At 47.7% G+C, this 15,137-nt stretch overlaps 2 protein-coding genes across 2 annotated transcripts in view; both read right to left on the bottom strand.

Moving 5' to 3' along the window:
- The window catches only part of RPS6KA6 (ribosomal protein S6 kinase A6), a 626,385-nt gene that overhangs the window by 282,412 nt on the left and 328,836 nt on the right, over nucleotides 1-15,137 (bottom strand). The gene's annotated exons all lie outside the window — the stretch shown is intronic.
- Nucleotides 908-15,137, bottom strand: part of LOC146829171 (uncharacterized) — an 83,884-nt gene continuing 69,654 nt past the window's right edge. Inside the window, exon 3 of the mRNA XM_085608174.1 lies at nucleotides 908-1,077. Coding sequence (XP_085464300.1) covers nucleotides 908-1,077 — 170 coding nt within the window. The remainder of the gene's footprint in view (nucleotides 1,078-15,137) is intronic.

The following is a 15,137-nucleotide window of genomic DNA, read 5'->3' as shown; positions in this document are numbered from 1 at the left end:
CCCACTCACTCACAGAGGAACACGTGATTAGACACCCCACTCTCGACCCTCTCAGGAATTGCAGTTGCAGGACACACCGTTTTGCTCTTAAACTTGTACTAGTCCACAATAGGATCTGACAGAGACATGAGAAAAGTATGTTTATTTTAACTATCATGCTCTAGTATGCAGCATACGTGCCACAATGAGTAAGAATATGGCTAACACAAATATGGTCAGCATAGTTAGCAGTCCATAAATCCTAAAAGGAGCTGTCACTATACAAGACAAGATAGCCTAACCTACTCCCACTTCTACAGAAGCAAAGTGATTATATATCTGAAGATCTCTGGGTGTTGGTAGCAGACCCCGTACCTTAGCAAGCACAAATCAAAGATCTACATATCAGGAGCTGTTACGATCTCTTCCTTGGAATGTTCTCTCTCCAAGTGTGTTGTTACCTATTCTGTACATAGCTATATGACAAAGTATGTGTTCCAAAACAACAGCTGCATTTGTGTGTTTTGTCTAGGTGCTAGTCCCGACAGGAACAAAATAACAACGGCCATTGTTGCTTCACCTTGTCTACTGTGTGCAGACTAAATCCCAGGAAAGAACACAACGCGAAAACAAAGGAAGTTCTGTGTGAAAGTAAAGTGTGGCACAAAGCAAAATATGTTTGTATAGTAACATGTGCAAGGCAGACGGCAGTCTGCAACGTCTTCCTGCTAACATAGAGAAAACGACAATGGGCCTGCACGGGACATATGACACCCTCCCCTTAGTTAAGATGGTAGCACCAAAGTGATGACAGAAATGAGGAGATAAGCAGAACCAAAGCATTTACAACAATCTGTAGTAAGTGTATCCCTTACAGACATTGGTCAAATTGGAAAAGAATGATTTTTTGGGTGATAAAAGTATCCAATTACAGCATATTGTGAGGACACATGGTGTAGGATGCCAAGTGAAAAGACAAGGATTCCAGTAAGAAATCCGAACCTTCCAAAATAGAAGTGTCGGCCATCCAGTTGAGCAGGTCAAAGGAACAAATGTGCTCCTTATATGCAGTTGTCGACAAGCCCATGAAAGTACAAGCTGTAGAGATTTCAATGAAACTGAGGTCCAGAAGACTATGTGCGTTTGAACAGTGATCATCTCCGGCCACTGACCACAACGAGGGATTGTAAAAAAGCTGCATACACAAGGAACAGTCCTGATTATGGGCTGCTAAGGGACCCATCAACAGTTCAAAATTCAGGGTAGCATGAGGTGGTGTAGCCAGGGAAACGTCCAGGGCCCCTTGAAAGGGGGACAGGATGCAGTGGAACACAAGTTGCACACAGGTGAAGTAAGCATAGCGAAAGGTTAAACACAATTCGGCTTTCAGAGCGTCTAAGGGCACCACACCAAAATATTGTAGCATTCGCTCATGGTACAGTTGCATTGATGCCTGTCTGAGAAGGACGACAAATGGAGCAGCCATTGTCTAACAGCAGGAACAGCACGATGATGACGTAAATTAAGACAAGCATCAGCGGGAACCCACCGAATACGCTGGAAAAAATAGAATATATAAAAGCTGGGATTACTCCAAAAATAGCCGGAGCCCAAAAGCTTACAAAAGTGTGCCAGGCCCGTGGTATCAGACGCACTAAATATTTGATGTATCGATTCCCTGAAATGTATGGGGAGCTTTGTGTTCAACAATTATTATTTCACTAGACGGTCTCGCCACCTGCAATTCGAAGGTATCACGTGCCGAAGTGAGAGCTAATTCTTGTTGAAACAATAATGCTTTGAGTATGCTTAGCTTATTGAAATCCTGTTTTCAAAATTGCAATGGAAGGCCATAATGAACAATCTACACTCCAATGTGCAGGGGGAAACGGGATGTTGTTGCAACAAGTAACTAAATGGGAAACAGACACCACATATAGGATTCCCACACGCAGACTGCATCAGTCCTGATTAATAAGGACGAGATAACTGCCATTCGAAAGCAGTGTGAGATTGGGAATAATTGCGAGAACAGGAGTTCCTTTCAAATAATAAGCCACATTGGGGGCAGAAACATTACAGGCACAGGGGTGTAGAATTTTATAATAAATCTTCTAGTCCAAAGGACAAGATGTTTTAGAAATCTACTTGTCCTGTAAAAAAGTGTACTTGTCCCATTTGGTACCAAACAATGAGGTGTCAATTTATGACCGCATTCTCATATAAGAGCTTGGATAGCAGCCTCTCTGATTATGCGAGAGCTCAATTTACATCACTATTTGTATTCTTACTTTGCTCTGTTCATGCCACCTTTCTGATTGTACAGGACTCTCAAGACACTAGGTTTTTATGTCAAATATTTGAATATTCACAGAGTCTGTTTGAGTGGCCTCTGTTCATGGTCATGGTAAGCCGCTGAATATGTCAGCACTTTCATTATATTGAAGTTCACTGCTCTAATTGTATCAATGCTCTCTTTTTAGTCTGAGGAAAAGACTTGTAGACTACCCTGACAATTATCTTTGTAAACATTTGCTCCGAGGGTGTTGTCAGTGCCGAGGAACTGGTGCTAGCCTTCAATGCCGAGTGCTTTGATGTGGGAGCAGCGGTCGGCGTGGATGAAGTCGATGACGCTTTTTTCTTCGGTGCCGGATGTTCGGTACCGAGGGTAGGCTGACTCGAGCCCGAGTCGCTTAAAGGCTTACTAGGCTTCTTTACCGGGCCTGAAGGCGGGGAATGGGAAGCAGTGTCACAGCGTGCACCTGGGCCCGAAGGTGGAGGTGGTACCGAAGCCTTTTTGGACGGTGTCGAGGGGGTGGGTGGGTCGGGGTCGACGTCTGTACTCACGGCCCTTTGAGCTGTAGTGATGTCTTCAACGTCGGAATCATCTGCTTCGGAGGCGCTGATGATGTCTTCCTCGACTCGACCCTGCTCCGGAACATCAACGCCCTCTTGAAAGATGTCGTCGAGGATCAAAGATGATGAGCGTGCCATTGTCCATCGAGCTCGTCGGTCCCGGATGATCTTTTTGGAGAGGGAAGGAGGCACAAGCTGGACAGTCTCTGGCCTCATGCTCCGGTGAGAGGCAGAGGTTGCACACCTCATGCAGGTCGGTGTGGGATAACTTCGACCCACATCGAGGACACTTTTTAAATGGCGTCCTTTCCATGAGCCGGAGAAGAGGCCCGGGTAGGCCGAAGGCCTTTGTCAACGACTGGAATCGAAGATTTCGAAGTTGAAGGGTCGCGTGTGGCTATAAACGCAATTAAAAACAATACCGTCGAGATAGGAAGGATTGCGCGTCGAAAGAGAAGACCGTTAACGGTTCCGAATTGGAACGCGAGAACACATCCGAGCCCGATGGCGGAAAAAAACAATCTGAGGATGGACCCGAAGCCCATGCGCACTATGATCCAAAGGAGGAGTCACATACCTCGTGACTTCCAAAGACTTTCCAAGACAAAAACAAGTGCAAACATCCGGGCCCAACACCAGATGGCGATCTATGCACAGTGTGTAATCTGCAGCTCATATGCCTCGAACATACATATCTGGGCCTGGAACTGATATTTGTAGCGGCGGGGGAGGGAGAAGGGAGGGGTGGGTCATTACTGTATATTTCATGAAAACCTCAAGGCAGACATTTTTTTGTTGCAATATTGTGTAGCCAAGCCAATGCTGAGAAGGTAGGTTTGTCACCTACTAGATCCGCAGCAAGCACATAGCTACACTTGCAATTTTCAGAAATATGGCTTTTCTATCTCGAGAAACTCTACATGAGACCATTATATATATTCAGAAAAAGTCAAGTAAGGGCATTGGTTTTCAATCCATGTACTGTTAAAGCATGGTGCTGTTCTCACATGACTTTTACCTTCCGATTCCACATTCCACCGATCAAAATGAAGGATAATATGCGATTTTTATTTTACCACATGATAAAACCATGTTTTGCCAACTCCCAACCTACTAAACACAGAATCGGAGCATTTTTTCTTGCAAAAGGTTAACATGGGGAACCCAAACACTATTTACTCAGGATTCATATGGAGTTAAAAAATCTTAAATACAGTGGGGAAAAAGGCACTCTTTGTTACGGCACTAATCTATATATTTTATTCGAGTCTAAAGGTTCTAATAGAAGAGGTAGCATGAGGCATGTAGACAATGAAAAACAAAGATTACATATTAAAGCCCCCAGAATACCACAAATAAGCATTGCTAGATGATTTCAAAGGCAGAATCGGCACACAGCTCTCTGCCATACTCAATTCAACAAAAGGTCAGGGTTAGCAGAAGGGACATCACATGTCAATGTATGAACTATACATTCACTCACACTCTCTATCTCTCTCTCAATCGCTTAACCACACACTCACCTGCATGCATACACACAACACACATTTAAAAGCATGTTTAACTTGCCTCAGCTGCCATGGAGGGTTAAATTATAGCTAATTGTACTCCATATTGTATTACACTAATAGTGAATAATGTACCGCTATTAACTATTATGCAACAAAAATATGACAAAAAACAAGGAAATTAGAGCCCCAACCAATGTCCATAAGGACAAGGTGCCCCACAGTTTCTGGCACTGATTTTGCCACCTCCGAGTCCAAGGGTCATAAATACAGTGACAAGGGTCATTAGGGGCAAGCTAGAGGTCGCAATTGCGACCCCTGGCAACCCCTAAATGACATCCAGGCTCTCTGCTTCCAATCACTTCAGTAAAATGACCTATTAATCATCTAAAGTCATCGACAAATCAAGTATATGCATTGCCTGGATCTTGAAGGAACCATTACCACACAATGCCTTTACCACGCAATGTTTTTACCACGCCTATGCCCGTACTATTATACCTTTGCAATGAAAATGTAAGTATATATGAGGTAGGTGAAAAACATTTTTTTCCATATCTATTACATACCGGTGGTCACCAGTATGTAGTTATAGTTAAAACATAGTTTCCATAGAAAAAGCTATTTTTCATTTGACAGTACCTTTGGCGTTGTTTGATGAATCCTTGAGAAATTTTCAAAGCTAGTTTGCCACTCACTTCAGCTCCTGTCTTGAAAGTTTTAGGGTGAGCTGTCAAGCGGGAGCAGAGGAAAAGAGGGGTCCCAATACGTGTTTTCCCAATGTTCATTTCCAAAGGAACTTTAGACACGACTGCAGCCCGAACTGCTAAACGGAATTACACCAAATTTGGCAGAAAGGTAGATGCTTGTTCAGGGAAGTGCCTTTTTGTGATTTGGTGTAAATCTGTTCAGTACTTGCGGAGTTATTAAAAGAAATTTCCAACTGCATATATATGGACGGGGAGGATCCGCGAGCCCTCCAGATCTTGTGCTGATATCTGATTCGCTGTCAACACTTCAAAGCAGGAAGTGTTGGCAGCCATCTTGGAACTTGGCCCGAGTCCCAGAAAAAATTTTCAACAAAAAAAAGGGGAGGCATGGTAAAAATACCCTGACCCCCTAGGCCTCTTAAGTGGGGGTCCTACAGGGGGATCCCGCAGGGCCAAAAAAGCATGTCAAAATATTTTTTATTTGTAGTCGAGCTGGATCCACGGGTTCCTGCTGGAAAAAAAAAAAAAGACACAGAAGTGCAGGCTCATGTACTTTTGTAATCTTGAGCAACCATAGGTAGGCCAGGTCCCAGGGGCATGCAAAAAATATGTAAGGGGGAGGCGCACGGGGATCCCCTCCTAGGACTTACAAAGCCATCCTCAGGGCAAATCTGCAATTAATTTGGGGGCCCCGCGTGGCACACCCATCTAAGGCCCGGCGACTGCCACCTCCCTAGGCATTAAAAGATATGTACGCAGGAAAACCCGCCGGGCCCGCCCATGCTCTGGGGATCTCCCCCTCTACGGGGCTAAACAGAACATGTGGAGGGGCCACGCCCTACACCCTTCAGCCCCGGTGACCGCCATCTCCCCATGGCCAAATATAACATGAATGCGTGGCCACCCCTTCCCCGGGGCTAAGTCGAGTAATAAGGGGGGGCGTGTTCCACCTCCTGGAGCCATACATGGCCCTGGTTACCTCCACCCCCCCAGGGCCGGCTCCTGCTATTTCCCGGGGTGTCCACTCCTGGGACACAGCTGTTTGCTGTGGCTTGGTGAGAGTTTTACCATCCCGCCAATCCACAGCAAATGCTCACATCCAGAAAGCGAGATCATTACAAATGCTCTTGCTTGCTGAAAGTGGAGCAGAATTGCTTTCACACACAGGGAGCTGCATTTCCAGCAGCTCCTAGTGTGAAATTAATGCCGGTTCCGGCAGAAGGCAGGGAACTGGCAGGGACCAAGGGCCTTCAGTCTCCCCCGCAGTCCCACTTGAGAAAGCTGGCCTGGAGACACCCACTTTAAGATGGCCAGGCCCTGGAGAATGGGGCTGAATTCAGCCCCGGGAGGGCGGCCACGTGGCACCCCTTCCCTACTACCAATTAAATTATTTTCAAAAGGGCAAGCCCGGGGGATGGGGTCTCTGAGGCCAAAATCCTTCCCTATTTTAAATAGGCTGGGCCCGGGGGATTGGTCCCTAGGTACAAATTTGGCCCAGGGAGCAGGGCCATGCGGCCCCCTCCCCTACATTAAACAAAATAATTTTAAAAGGGCGGGCTCCGAGGGGTGAGGTCCTTTGGGCAAAATTGGCCTTGGAGGGGCCCTCTTCCCCATATCAAAAAGCCCCAACCACGGGAAAAAAGATAGAAGTCGTATGGAAAAGTCGCAGAGGTCTTGCCCCCGTTCACCACCATTCTGCAAATGCACCTCCAGGCGAACTACTAGTTGGGGAATTAAGTCCCTTTGGTTCCTGAGTGTCCTTGGGGGCCATCTACCCCCTGTTACCTCCAGTAAGTCCCACACAGCGGGATTGCCGAGCAGTCATCTGAGGCCCGCCCTCTTCTCCACCACTCTGCAAACGCGCCTCCTGGCACACTACTGGTTGGGGGATGAAGTTCCTTTGGATGCTGAGGATCCTAGGGGACCAAAAAGCCCTCTTGGTACCTTCAGTAAGTACCAAACAGCTGGATTACTAGGAGGAGTCTCCACCACTCTGCAAACGCGACTACTATTTAAAAAAACATGGAAATTCACTTAAAAAAAACTAAGGACATTATAGTTAGGAAATAGAATTTTAAAAACCATAGAAATTCACTGAAAAAAACAAAGGTTATGGGTAAGTTCTAGTTAGGAAATAGAATTTAAAAAACAGAAATTCACTGAAAAAAACAAAGGTTAAAGGGACGTTATAGTAAGGCTCAGATTTCACTCGTACAAAACCACAGATATTTAGCAGTCATAGTTATCTGAGCTAACTGTAACTTACGCCCCACAGTGCACTGCTTATGACCTCACATATTACATGACTCATGACATGGTCAGTGACATCACTGATGACATCATCTAGTGAGTGTAAGTATTTTCTAAGAGTTTATGATTGTTTTTTGATTTTTTGATTTAGTTTATTAGTATTTTTGCATAGTAGTAACACATCACGAATATAGAAGTCATACAATCCAAAAGATACAGTCAAATATAGCACTGATTACACATACCCATCACGCAGTGTGATGATTAACAATAAAGTTACATTTATGATCCATCCAGGGCTTAGCAATTGGTAGACTTACATGTATATTGGTTTATAACAAAACGTGTGGACTTGATAGCCAGTGCTGGGGGCAAAAGGTTGTATGGGCTTCAGTCAGGATCAGTGGCATCAGTTCTCGTTGGCGCTTCTGGAGTGTTGGGAGAATCTATGCTTCTCTGTCGCAGGTAAGCAGTAAAGGGTTCCCAGATGTCTTTCAGGTGAGCTCGACATGACATGAGTTCCCAAAATATAGGCAATTGTTTGTGGCATTAAGACACTTCTTTGAGCCAGGTCCGAACTGTCGGGCCTGGTTCCTGTCCCGGTGCATTGAGACCCTGCGTTTTGCTAATATTAGTAGCATGGCGGTAGTCTGCGGTGGATATTCTGTTAACTCTTTTACGAATCCTAGTAAACCAATCACTGGATTTAAGGGGAGTGATGCACCAGTAATATCATTTAGTCTTGCAAATTTCACACATGTAAGGGTTGACTTTATGGCATTGCCATGCAAGATGTATTAAGGTAGGCTGCGGTGCATGGATTGTAAATGGTGGGAGTTGTGGGATAAACCCATCTTGAATAGTTTTGTTGGACTGCAGTATAGTCAATGTATGCATTTGAAGTGTATAAGACATAGCAGATAGTTTGGCGAAAAAAATTCTAATTGGCCACAGCAGAAGGCCGATAGTGTATCAGACAGGTGAGAGTGGAGGTCGTAGTTCCAGGCTTCGCGGGCCTTGGGGAGAAGGATTGTAGAAGTGTTTTGCATGTGTGTGTAGAGATGTGTTATCACTTTGCGCTGTGATGAATTAGTATATAAGTATTCAAGTGCAGCAAGGATCGGTGGTGGGGCAGGGAAAGTCTTCTGAAGCGCACAAGTTGATCACAATTGGAAATCTAGGAGAGTTTCCAGCAGCGTATGGGTGGATGGGGGTTGTGTCCTCAGATGTGGAAAAGAAATGGTCATCCGGGCATATATCCGCAAAGGGTTTTATGCTCATTGTGGCTGCACGCGCAATTGCTCCTTTGTCCCATAGTAGTGGGAGCATGGGGTTGTTGACAAGAGGGATAGCAGGGGCATGCAGATTAGAAAGACCGGCACGTTTTCTGAGCCAATCTCATGCACAGCATACACTTTCCACCGTACTAATCTCAGCCCAAGGTGCCTTGTAAGGCAAGAATAATGCTGTGGTGTGCGGCCAGAGCGAGTTTTTGTCACGCTCAATAGCCAAGTGTGGTTGGAATGGTGTGGTGGTGAAGCCAGTAGTGCAAATAACAAGACATGTGCGCACAAAGCATAAAGCTGCATGTCAGGTGCCCCTATGCCCCCTCTGAGTGTGGCAGCATAAGCAGTTCATAAGAGGCCTGAGGCTGTCCCCCTATCCAAATCAGCAATATCAGACTGGATCATAAGCGTTTAAAGAAGTTAATGTGCAAGTGGTGCATGTCTGCAAAGATGGTACGGAGGTTGTTTGAAGTAGGTCAACCTGGAATAAAGCCTGATTGACCTGGTCTCAAGATCAGCGGCAGCAGGTGGTTTCCCAACACCTTTGCAAATATCTTGTAGTCTACGTTTATTAAGGATAATGGACTATAAGAGTCACATTGTTCGGCTTGGTTGGTGGGCTTGAGCAATGTAAAGATAACTGCTTCCCTTAGTGAAGGGGAGAGGGAGCCCACGACCATGGAATCCTGGTACATCTCCAGAAGGCGGGGGACTAGGATCGGAGCATATTCTTTATAAAAAGCTGTTGGTAGTCCGTCGAGGCCAGTGTCTCCCTCATCATATTGACAAGCCGTGGCCGCTTTACCTAAATAGTGTGTTTCGCGAATCACTTTGTCTTGTTATTGTGACATTTTGTCACAGATATCCGCTAATACGGAAGCGTCCTTGGACCTGATGAAGTTCGATTTGAGGGTACGAATGTCAACTTCAAGTGCGGAAAGCGTCCCACCAATAGCTCTAAGGTCTCTAGATTGCTTGACAATGCAGACCCCTGTATGATTACCTTGAAGGCTTCCCATAGTGTGAAGGGTGATTGCTCGGGCCTACATTATGTTCAAAATATTCAAAAATGGCTATCCGTATTCCATCTCTGAACACAGCATCTCGCAGCGTGCCTGGTGGCAAATGCCAGGTGAATGCTCGGGGCAGAGTTTGGGGAACCTGTAGGACAGCTTTATTGACGCATGGTCAGAAAGTGTATGGGGCAGGTGAGTTAAAGATCTGGTCCAAGTCTGCGCAGCTTTGGATAGTAACCAGAACTCTATTCTCGTCCATGTGAGGAGAGACATGTTCCTTTGCGTGAATCTCGGTGTGTAAGACGCCAGACATCTTGTAAGTGGTTGTCAAGGATCAGTAAATGCAGGGTTTTGGCCATCTGGGGATGGGGGCATCTGGAGGACCTGGGTCTACCCATAGAATCTTCAATTCCCGATGGATACAAGATCCAGAGGGAGGACTGCCCCAACCACCCAGAGCTCCCTCCGACTCTCCACCTCCACCACGAAGGACTCCTTTCTCACCACCGAACACCTTCACTTCCAGATTCAGACCAGCCGCAGAACCTCACTCCGCAGCACACTCGCCTACAGACCCACCCGGACCCCGCGCTTTGTTCGCCACTACCATCGCCAAACTCACTGCACCACACACCATCGCCTCCATGGACTAAATACTCATCGGAGACCTGAACTTCCACCTCAACAACCCCAGTGATCCCAACTTCACCACCCTCCTGGACAACCTCGCCAACATCAAACTGAAACAGCTCGTCACCAAGCCCACCCACAAGGCAGGACACACCCTCAACCCCATCTTCGTAGGAGGTAACAACATCCACTTCAACCGCACCTTGCAACCCCCTTGGACAGACAACCACTGCGTACACTTCCACGTCAACAAACCCACGCCGCCCAAACCTGCACCGCGCCCCCCACGAAGGAACTGGAGCAAAGTCCCTGATGAACAACTCAACTCCACCCTCAACCACCACACACCCACCACATCGACCGACGCCAACCTCACAGTCAAAGGACTCCACACATGGTTCTCCAGCTGTGCAGACACGCTTGCACCACTACACAACCCCCACAGACAACGCCCCAGAAAAGCCACCTGGTTCACCGCCGACCTCCATGAACCCAGACGCACCTGTAGACATCTTGAGAAGAACTGGAGAAACAGAAAAACGCCAGAAGACCACACCACCTACAAAAACGCCATGACAGAATACCACCAACGCATCAGATCCACTAAAAGGACCTTCATCCAATACAAGGTCCTCACCAATGCCGGCAACTCCAAACAACTCTTCAGCATCATCCAGGAATTCACCAAGCCCCCCTGCGAAACCATGGACATCACCCCTTCCCAGGACCTCTAGACAAGCTTGGATCCTACTTCCATCTGAAAATCAAGGCACTCAATGACAACTTCAAAAACCAGACACCCAACTCCAAATCCACTTCCTGCTCCAGCAACGCCATCCAGCCCACCATCTCCTTGTGGACCCCAGTCACCACCAAAGACACAACTCCGACCATGAAAGGCATCCACTCAGGGGCCCCCACAGATACCTGCCCCCGCACATTTTCCACAAAGCGGCCACCGCCATCTCTGCCAAACTACAACACACCATCAACACCACCTACAAGACCGGCACCTTTCCCGATGACTGAAAACATGCAGAAGTCAAACCCCTGCTCAAGAAGCCCTCAGCAGACCCCACCGACCTCAAGAACTACCAACCCATCTCCCTCCTCCCCTTCGCGGCCAAAGTCACAGAGAAGACAGTCAGTGCACAACTAACCAAATTCATCGAAGAAAACTCCATCCTCGACCCCTCCCAATCCGGATTCCGCAGCAACAACAGCGCCAAAACCACCCTACTCGCCGCCACAGACGACATTCGCACCCTCCTCGATCAAGGACACACCGCAGCCCTGATCCTACTTGACCTCTCTACAGCATTCAACACCGTCTCCCAACCCAGACTCCACAATGCCGGCATACAAGGAACTACCCTTGAGTGGATCCGCTCGTTCCTCAATGGCAGAACCCAAAGATTCAGACTACCACCCTTCCTTTCCGAACCCATGGAAATCAACTGCAGAGTGCCCCAAGGATCATCGCTCAGCCACACGCTCTTCAACATCTACATGGCCCTCCTCGCATCCATAGTCAGTTAGCATGGACTCAGCAGATTATCCTATGCCAACGACACCCAGCTCATCCTCTCCCTCCCCAAGGACCCAATCACCACCAGACTCAACTTCCAGAAAGGAATGAAGGATGTTGCATCCTGGATGAGCAGAAACTGCCTGAAGCTCAACTCAGAGAAGACAGAAATCCTCGGACCCTCCCCCCGGCATGGGACAACACCTGGGGGCCTACCGCCCTCGGGAGCCCCCCACACCCACGAACCCCCTCGAAACCTCGGTATCGTACTCGACTCCTCCCTCTCCATGACCCGACAGGTCATCGCCGTCGCCTCCAGCTGCTTCAACACCCTCCGAATCCTCCGAAAGACCTTCAAATTGATCCCCCACAAATCAAGGAAGGCCGTCCCCCACGCGCTCATCACCAACAGACTGGACTACGGAAACGCCCTCTACGCGGGGATAAACAAGTCTCTGATCCTCAAGCTCTAGACCATACAGAACACCACAGCCAGACTCATCCTTGACAGTCCTCGACACGAGTACATCACCCGACACCTCCACTGGCTCCCCGTTGACAAGAGAGTCACTTTCAAGATACTCACCTATGCCTACAAATGCATCCACAACACCGGACCCCAATACCTCAATGAGAGAATCTCCCTCCACGTACCCAAGAGAAACCTCCAATCGGCCGACTTTGCCCTTTCCGAAATCCAGCGCATCTGCAGAGCCCGAACAAGAGGAAGAACCTTCTCCTACATCGCAGCCAATACCCGGAACGAGCTCCCGCTCAATATCAGAAACGCCCCCTCCCTGAACATCTTCAGGTAGACATTTAAGATCTGGCTCTTCGACTGAACGGAGCACCCCATCCCCCAGGACCCGGCCATAAACAAATGAGAGGGGGACGCAGAAACTTCCCGGGCGGACCCCAATCATCCTGGGGCCCAGCCATGAGCAAATGGGGGAAGGTGGCCACGAGGTCCTCATCCCGGGCCGATTTCAGCCCCAAGAATCCCATTTCCTGGGGCCCGACCATGTCACCTGAGTGCCCCCTAGGGCACCCAGTGTGCATTAGGAGCGCGGGAGGAGTCTCAAGGTCCCTGCGGAACGCAGCTGGCTCCTTGTCTCCTGCAGAAGCTGGCATTGCTGCCACAAACAGGGAGCTGCTTCAAATAGCAGCTCCCTGCTTGCGCAAGCATTGTTTTCATCACTTTCCGGGCACGCATATTTGCATGCAGAGGAGCAGATGAAAACTCAGCTTTCTACAAGCCGGAGCTGTTTGACAGCTCTTGCTTGCAGAAAGCAGAGCTATGCTTGATTTTGCTAAGCGGGAGCTCTCAGTTACCTACAAGGAGGTAGCAGGAGCCGGCCCTGAGGGGAAATGGTCTCCAGGGCTATAAATGGCTCCACAAGGTGGCTGCACTGCCCCTCTCAATCACAGAACTTACCCCAAAGGCGGTGGTGGTAACCGGAGCATGGGGTACGTGAAAAAACCCCGACATTAATTTATTTCAACCCAGGGAGCTGGCAGCCCCCGGGACTGTGAGGGGGGCCGCACGGGCCCCAGCATTAATATTATATGTTTAGCCCCGGGAAAGTGGCGTCCCCAGAGTGTGCATGGGGCCAGTGGGCACACTCACACATTTTTTTTTAATGGCCCGGGCGGTGGCTGTCCATGGGGCTGGAGGGGGCCACTGGGTTCCTTCGTAATTATTTATAAACATTTGCTGCTCTGGGGAGGTAGCTAACCCTGGGTCTTGGGAAGTGTTGGCCGGGCATCCCGCCTATTGTTATAATCCCACATGCACCCAGGACATTACAGAAGCCCGTGAGTCCACGTTTTTTTGGGGGAGCGGGATCCAGTGCTTCTCCTGCCGAAAAATAAAATGCTTTTTTGCCTGGGCGGGATCCCTGCGGGGACCTCCCCTCTCCCTCTCCAAGAGGCAAAGCGGTTAGGGTATTCCTACCCTGCCCCCCATTTCTTTTTCTTTTTTTTTATGATTTTATTTGTGGGACTTGGCTGAAGCAGAATCACAAGATGTCTGCCAACACTTCCAGTGTCAGCGTTCTGATATACACAAAATTGGGTTTTGGTTAATATCTCAAAAACTACTGAACTGTTTTACACAAAATCAGATCAAGGCACTTCTCTGGACCTATATCTACCTTTCTGCTAAATATGGTGTAATTTTGTTTAGCTGTTCAGGCTGTAGCTGTGTTTAAATTCCCTACGGGAAATTCCATAGGGCAAACATATTTTGGGATCCCCACTTTTTATCGGCCCCAGCTTGACGGATTACCCTGAAACTTTAAAGACAACAGGTGAAGAGCGTGGCAAACGAGTTTTTAAAATTTGGTGAATATTATTAACATTGGCAAAACAAAAAAAATGCTTTTCCTATGGAAATTAGGACCTAACTATAACTATCTAATATATTCATTCATTCTCTCTCTCTCTCCCTCTCCCATCCAGCTTTATCCATCAAAAACAGGTCTGGCTCAGCTTGAGTCGTGTTGCAGCAAGATCATAATGCCACCACAAAGCACATAAAATATCGTGTTTCCTTAGTCTCAGCATCTGGCAGACGCGTTTCAGCAGATGCCTTCCTCAATTCCAGTATGGTGCTTGATGATCCGATTCTTGGAATTTGCAGGGTTTGTTAAATGTGCAAAGGAGGAGTCCAATTGGAGCAGCGATGTTACCATAGAGAGAGGACACGGATAGTTCCACCAGTAACTACTCTCCTGTCTCTCTTTTCTCCAAAACGCCTTCCTTTCACCCAAATACGTCAATCATGCCTAGGATATTAAAACAGTCCAACTTGCAGGCTCAGTACAGTGACCAGCCCGTGCACACGATGAACCCTGACATCGTCAGCCATTAAGCTGCCAACTCCTTTCACCTGCATGGTCCATGGTGGGTTATCTTGCTGCTAACCGGCTCAATCAGTAGTAAATCTGCTGCTCTCTCCCCATAGCCATAACACAATTCCGGCCAAGGGGCACCGCGTTATGCACCTCGTGCATCGCTACCACTCTTTTGTCGGCCTTGCGCGGTGCTCCTGATTGAGTGGCATGTCAGGAAAGCGGAGCCGACCTCCGCCACACATACAATACCAATACCGCTTTCTCCATCAAAAACAGGTCTGACACCGCTCGAGTCGTGTTACAGCAAGATTATAATGCCACCACAAAGCACATAAAATAACGTGTTTCCTTAGTCTCAGCACCTGGCAGATGCGTTTCGGTGGATGCCTTCCTCAATACCAGTACGGTGCTCAATGATCCAATAGTCTGAATTCGCAGGGTTTGTATGTATGTAGATATATATATATATATATATATATATATAGAGAGAGAGAGAGAGATATTCACTGAAAAAAACAC

The sequence above is a fragment of the Triturus cristatus genome, chromosome 5_2 (assembly GCF_964204655.1).
Source record: "Triturus cristatus chromosome 5_2, aTriCri1.1, whole genome shotgun sequence".
Taxonomy (NCBI): domain Eukaryota; kingdom Metazoa; phylum Chordata; class Amphibia; order Caudata; family Salamandridae; genus Triturus; species Triturus cristatus.
The sequence above is the reverse complement of the archived record's forward strand: the minus strand, read 5'-3'. Positions and strand labels throughout refer to the sequence as shown.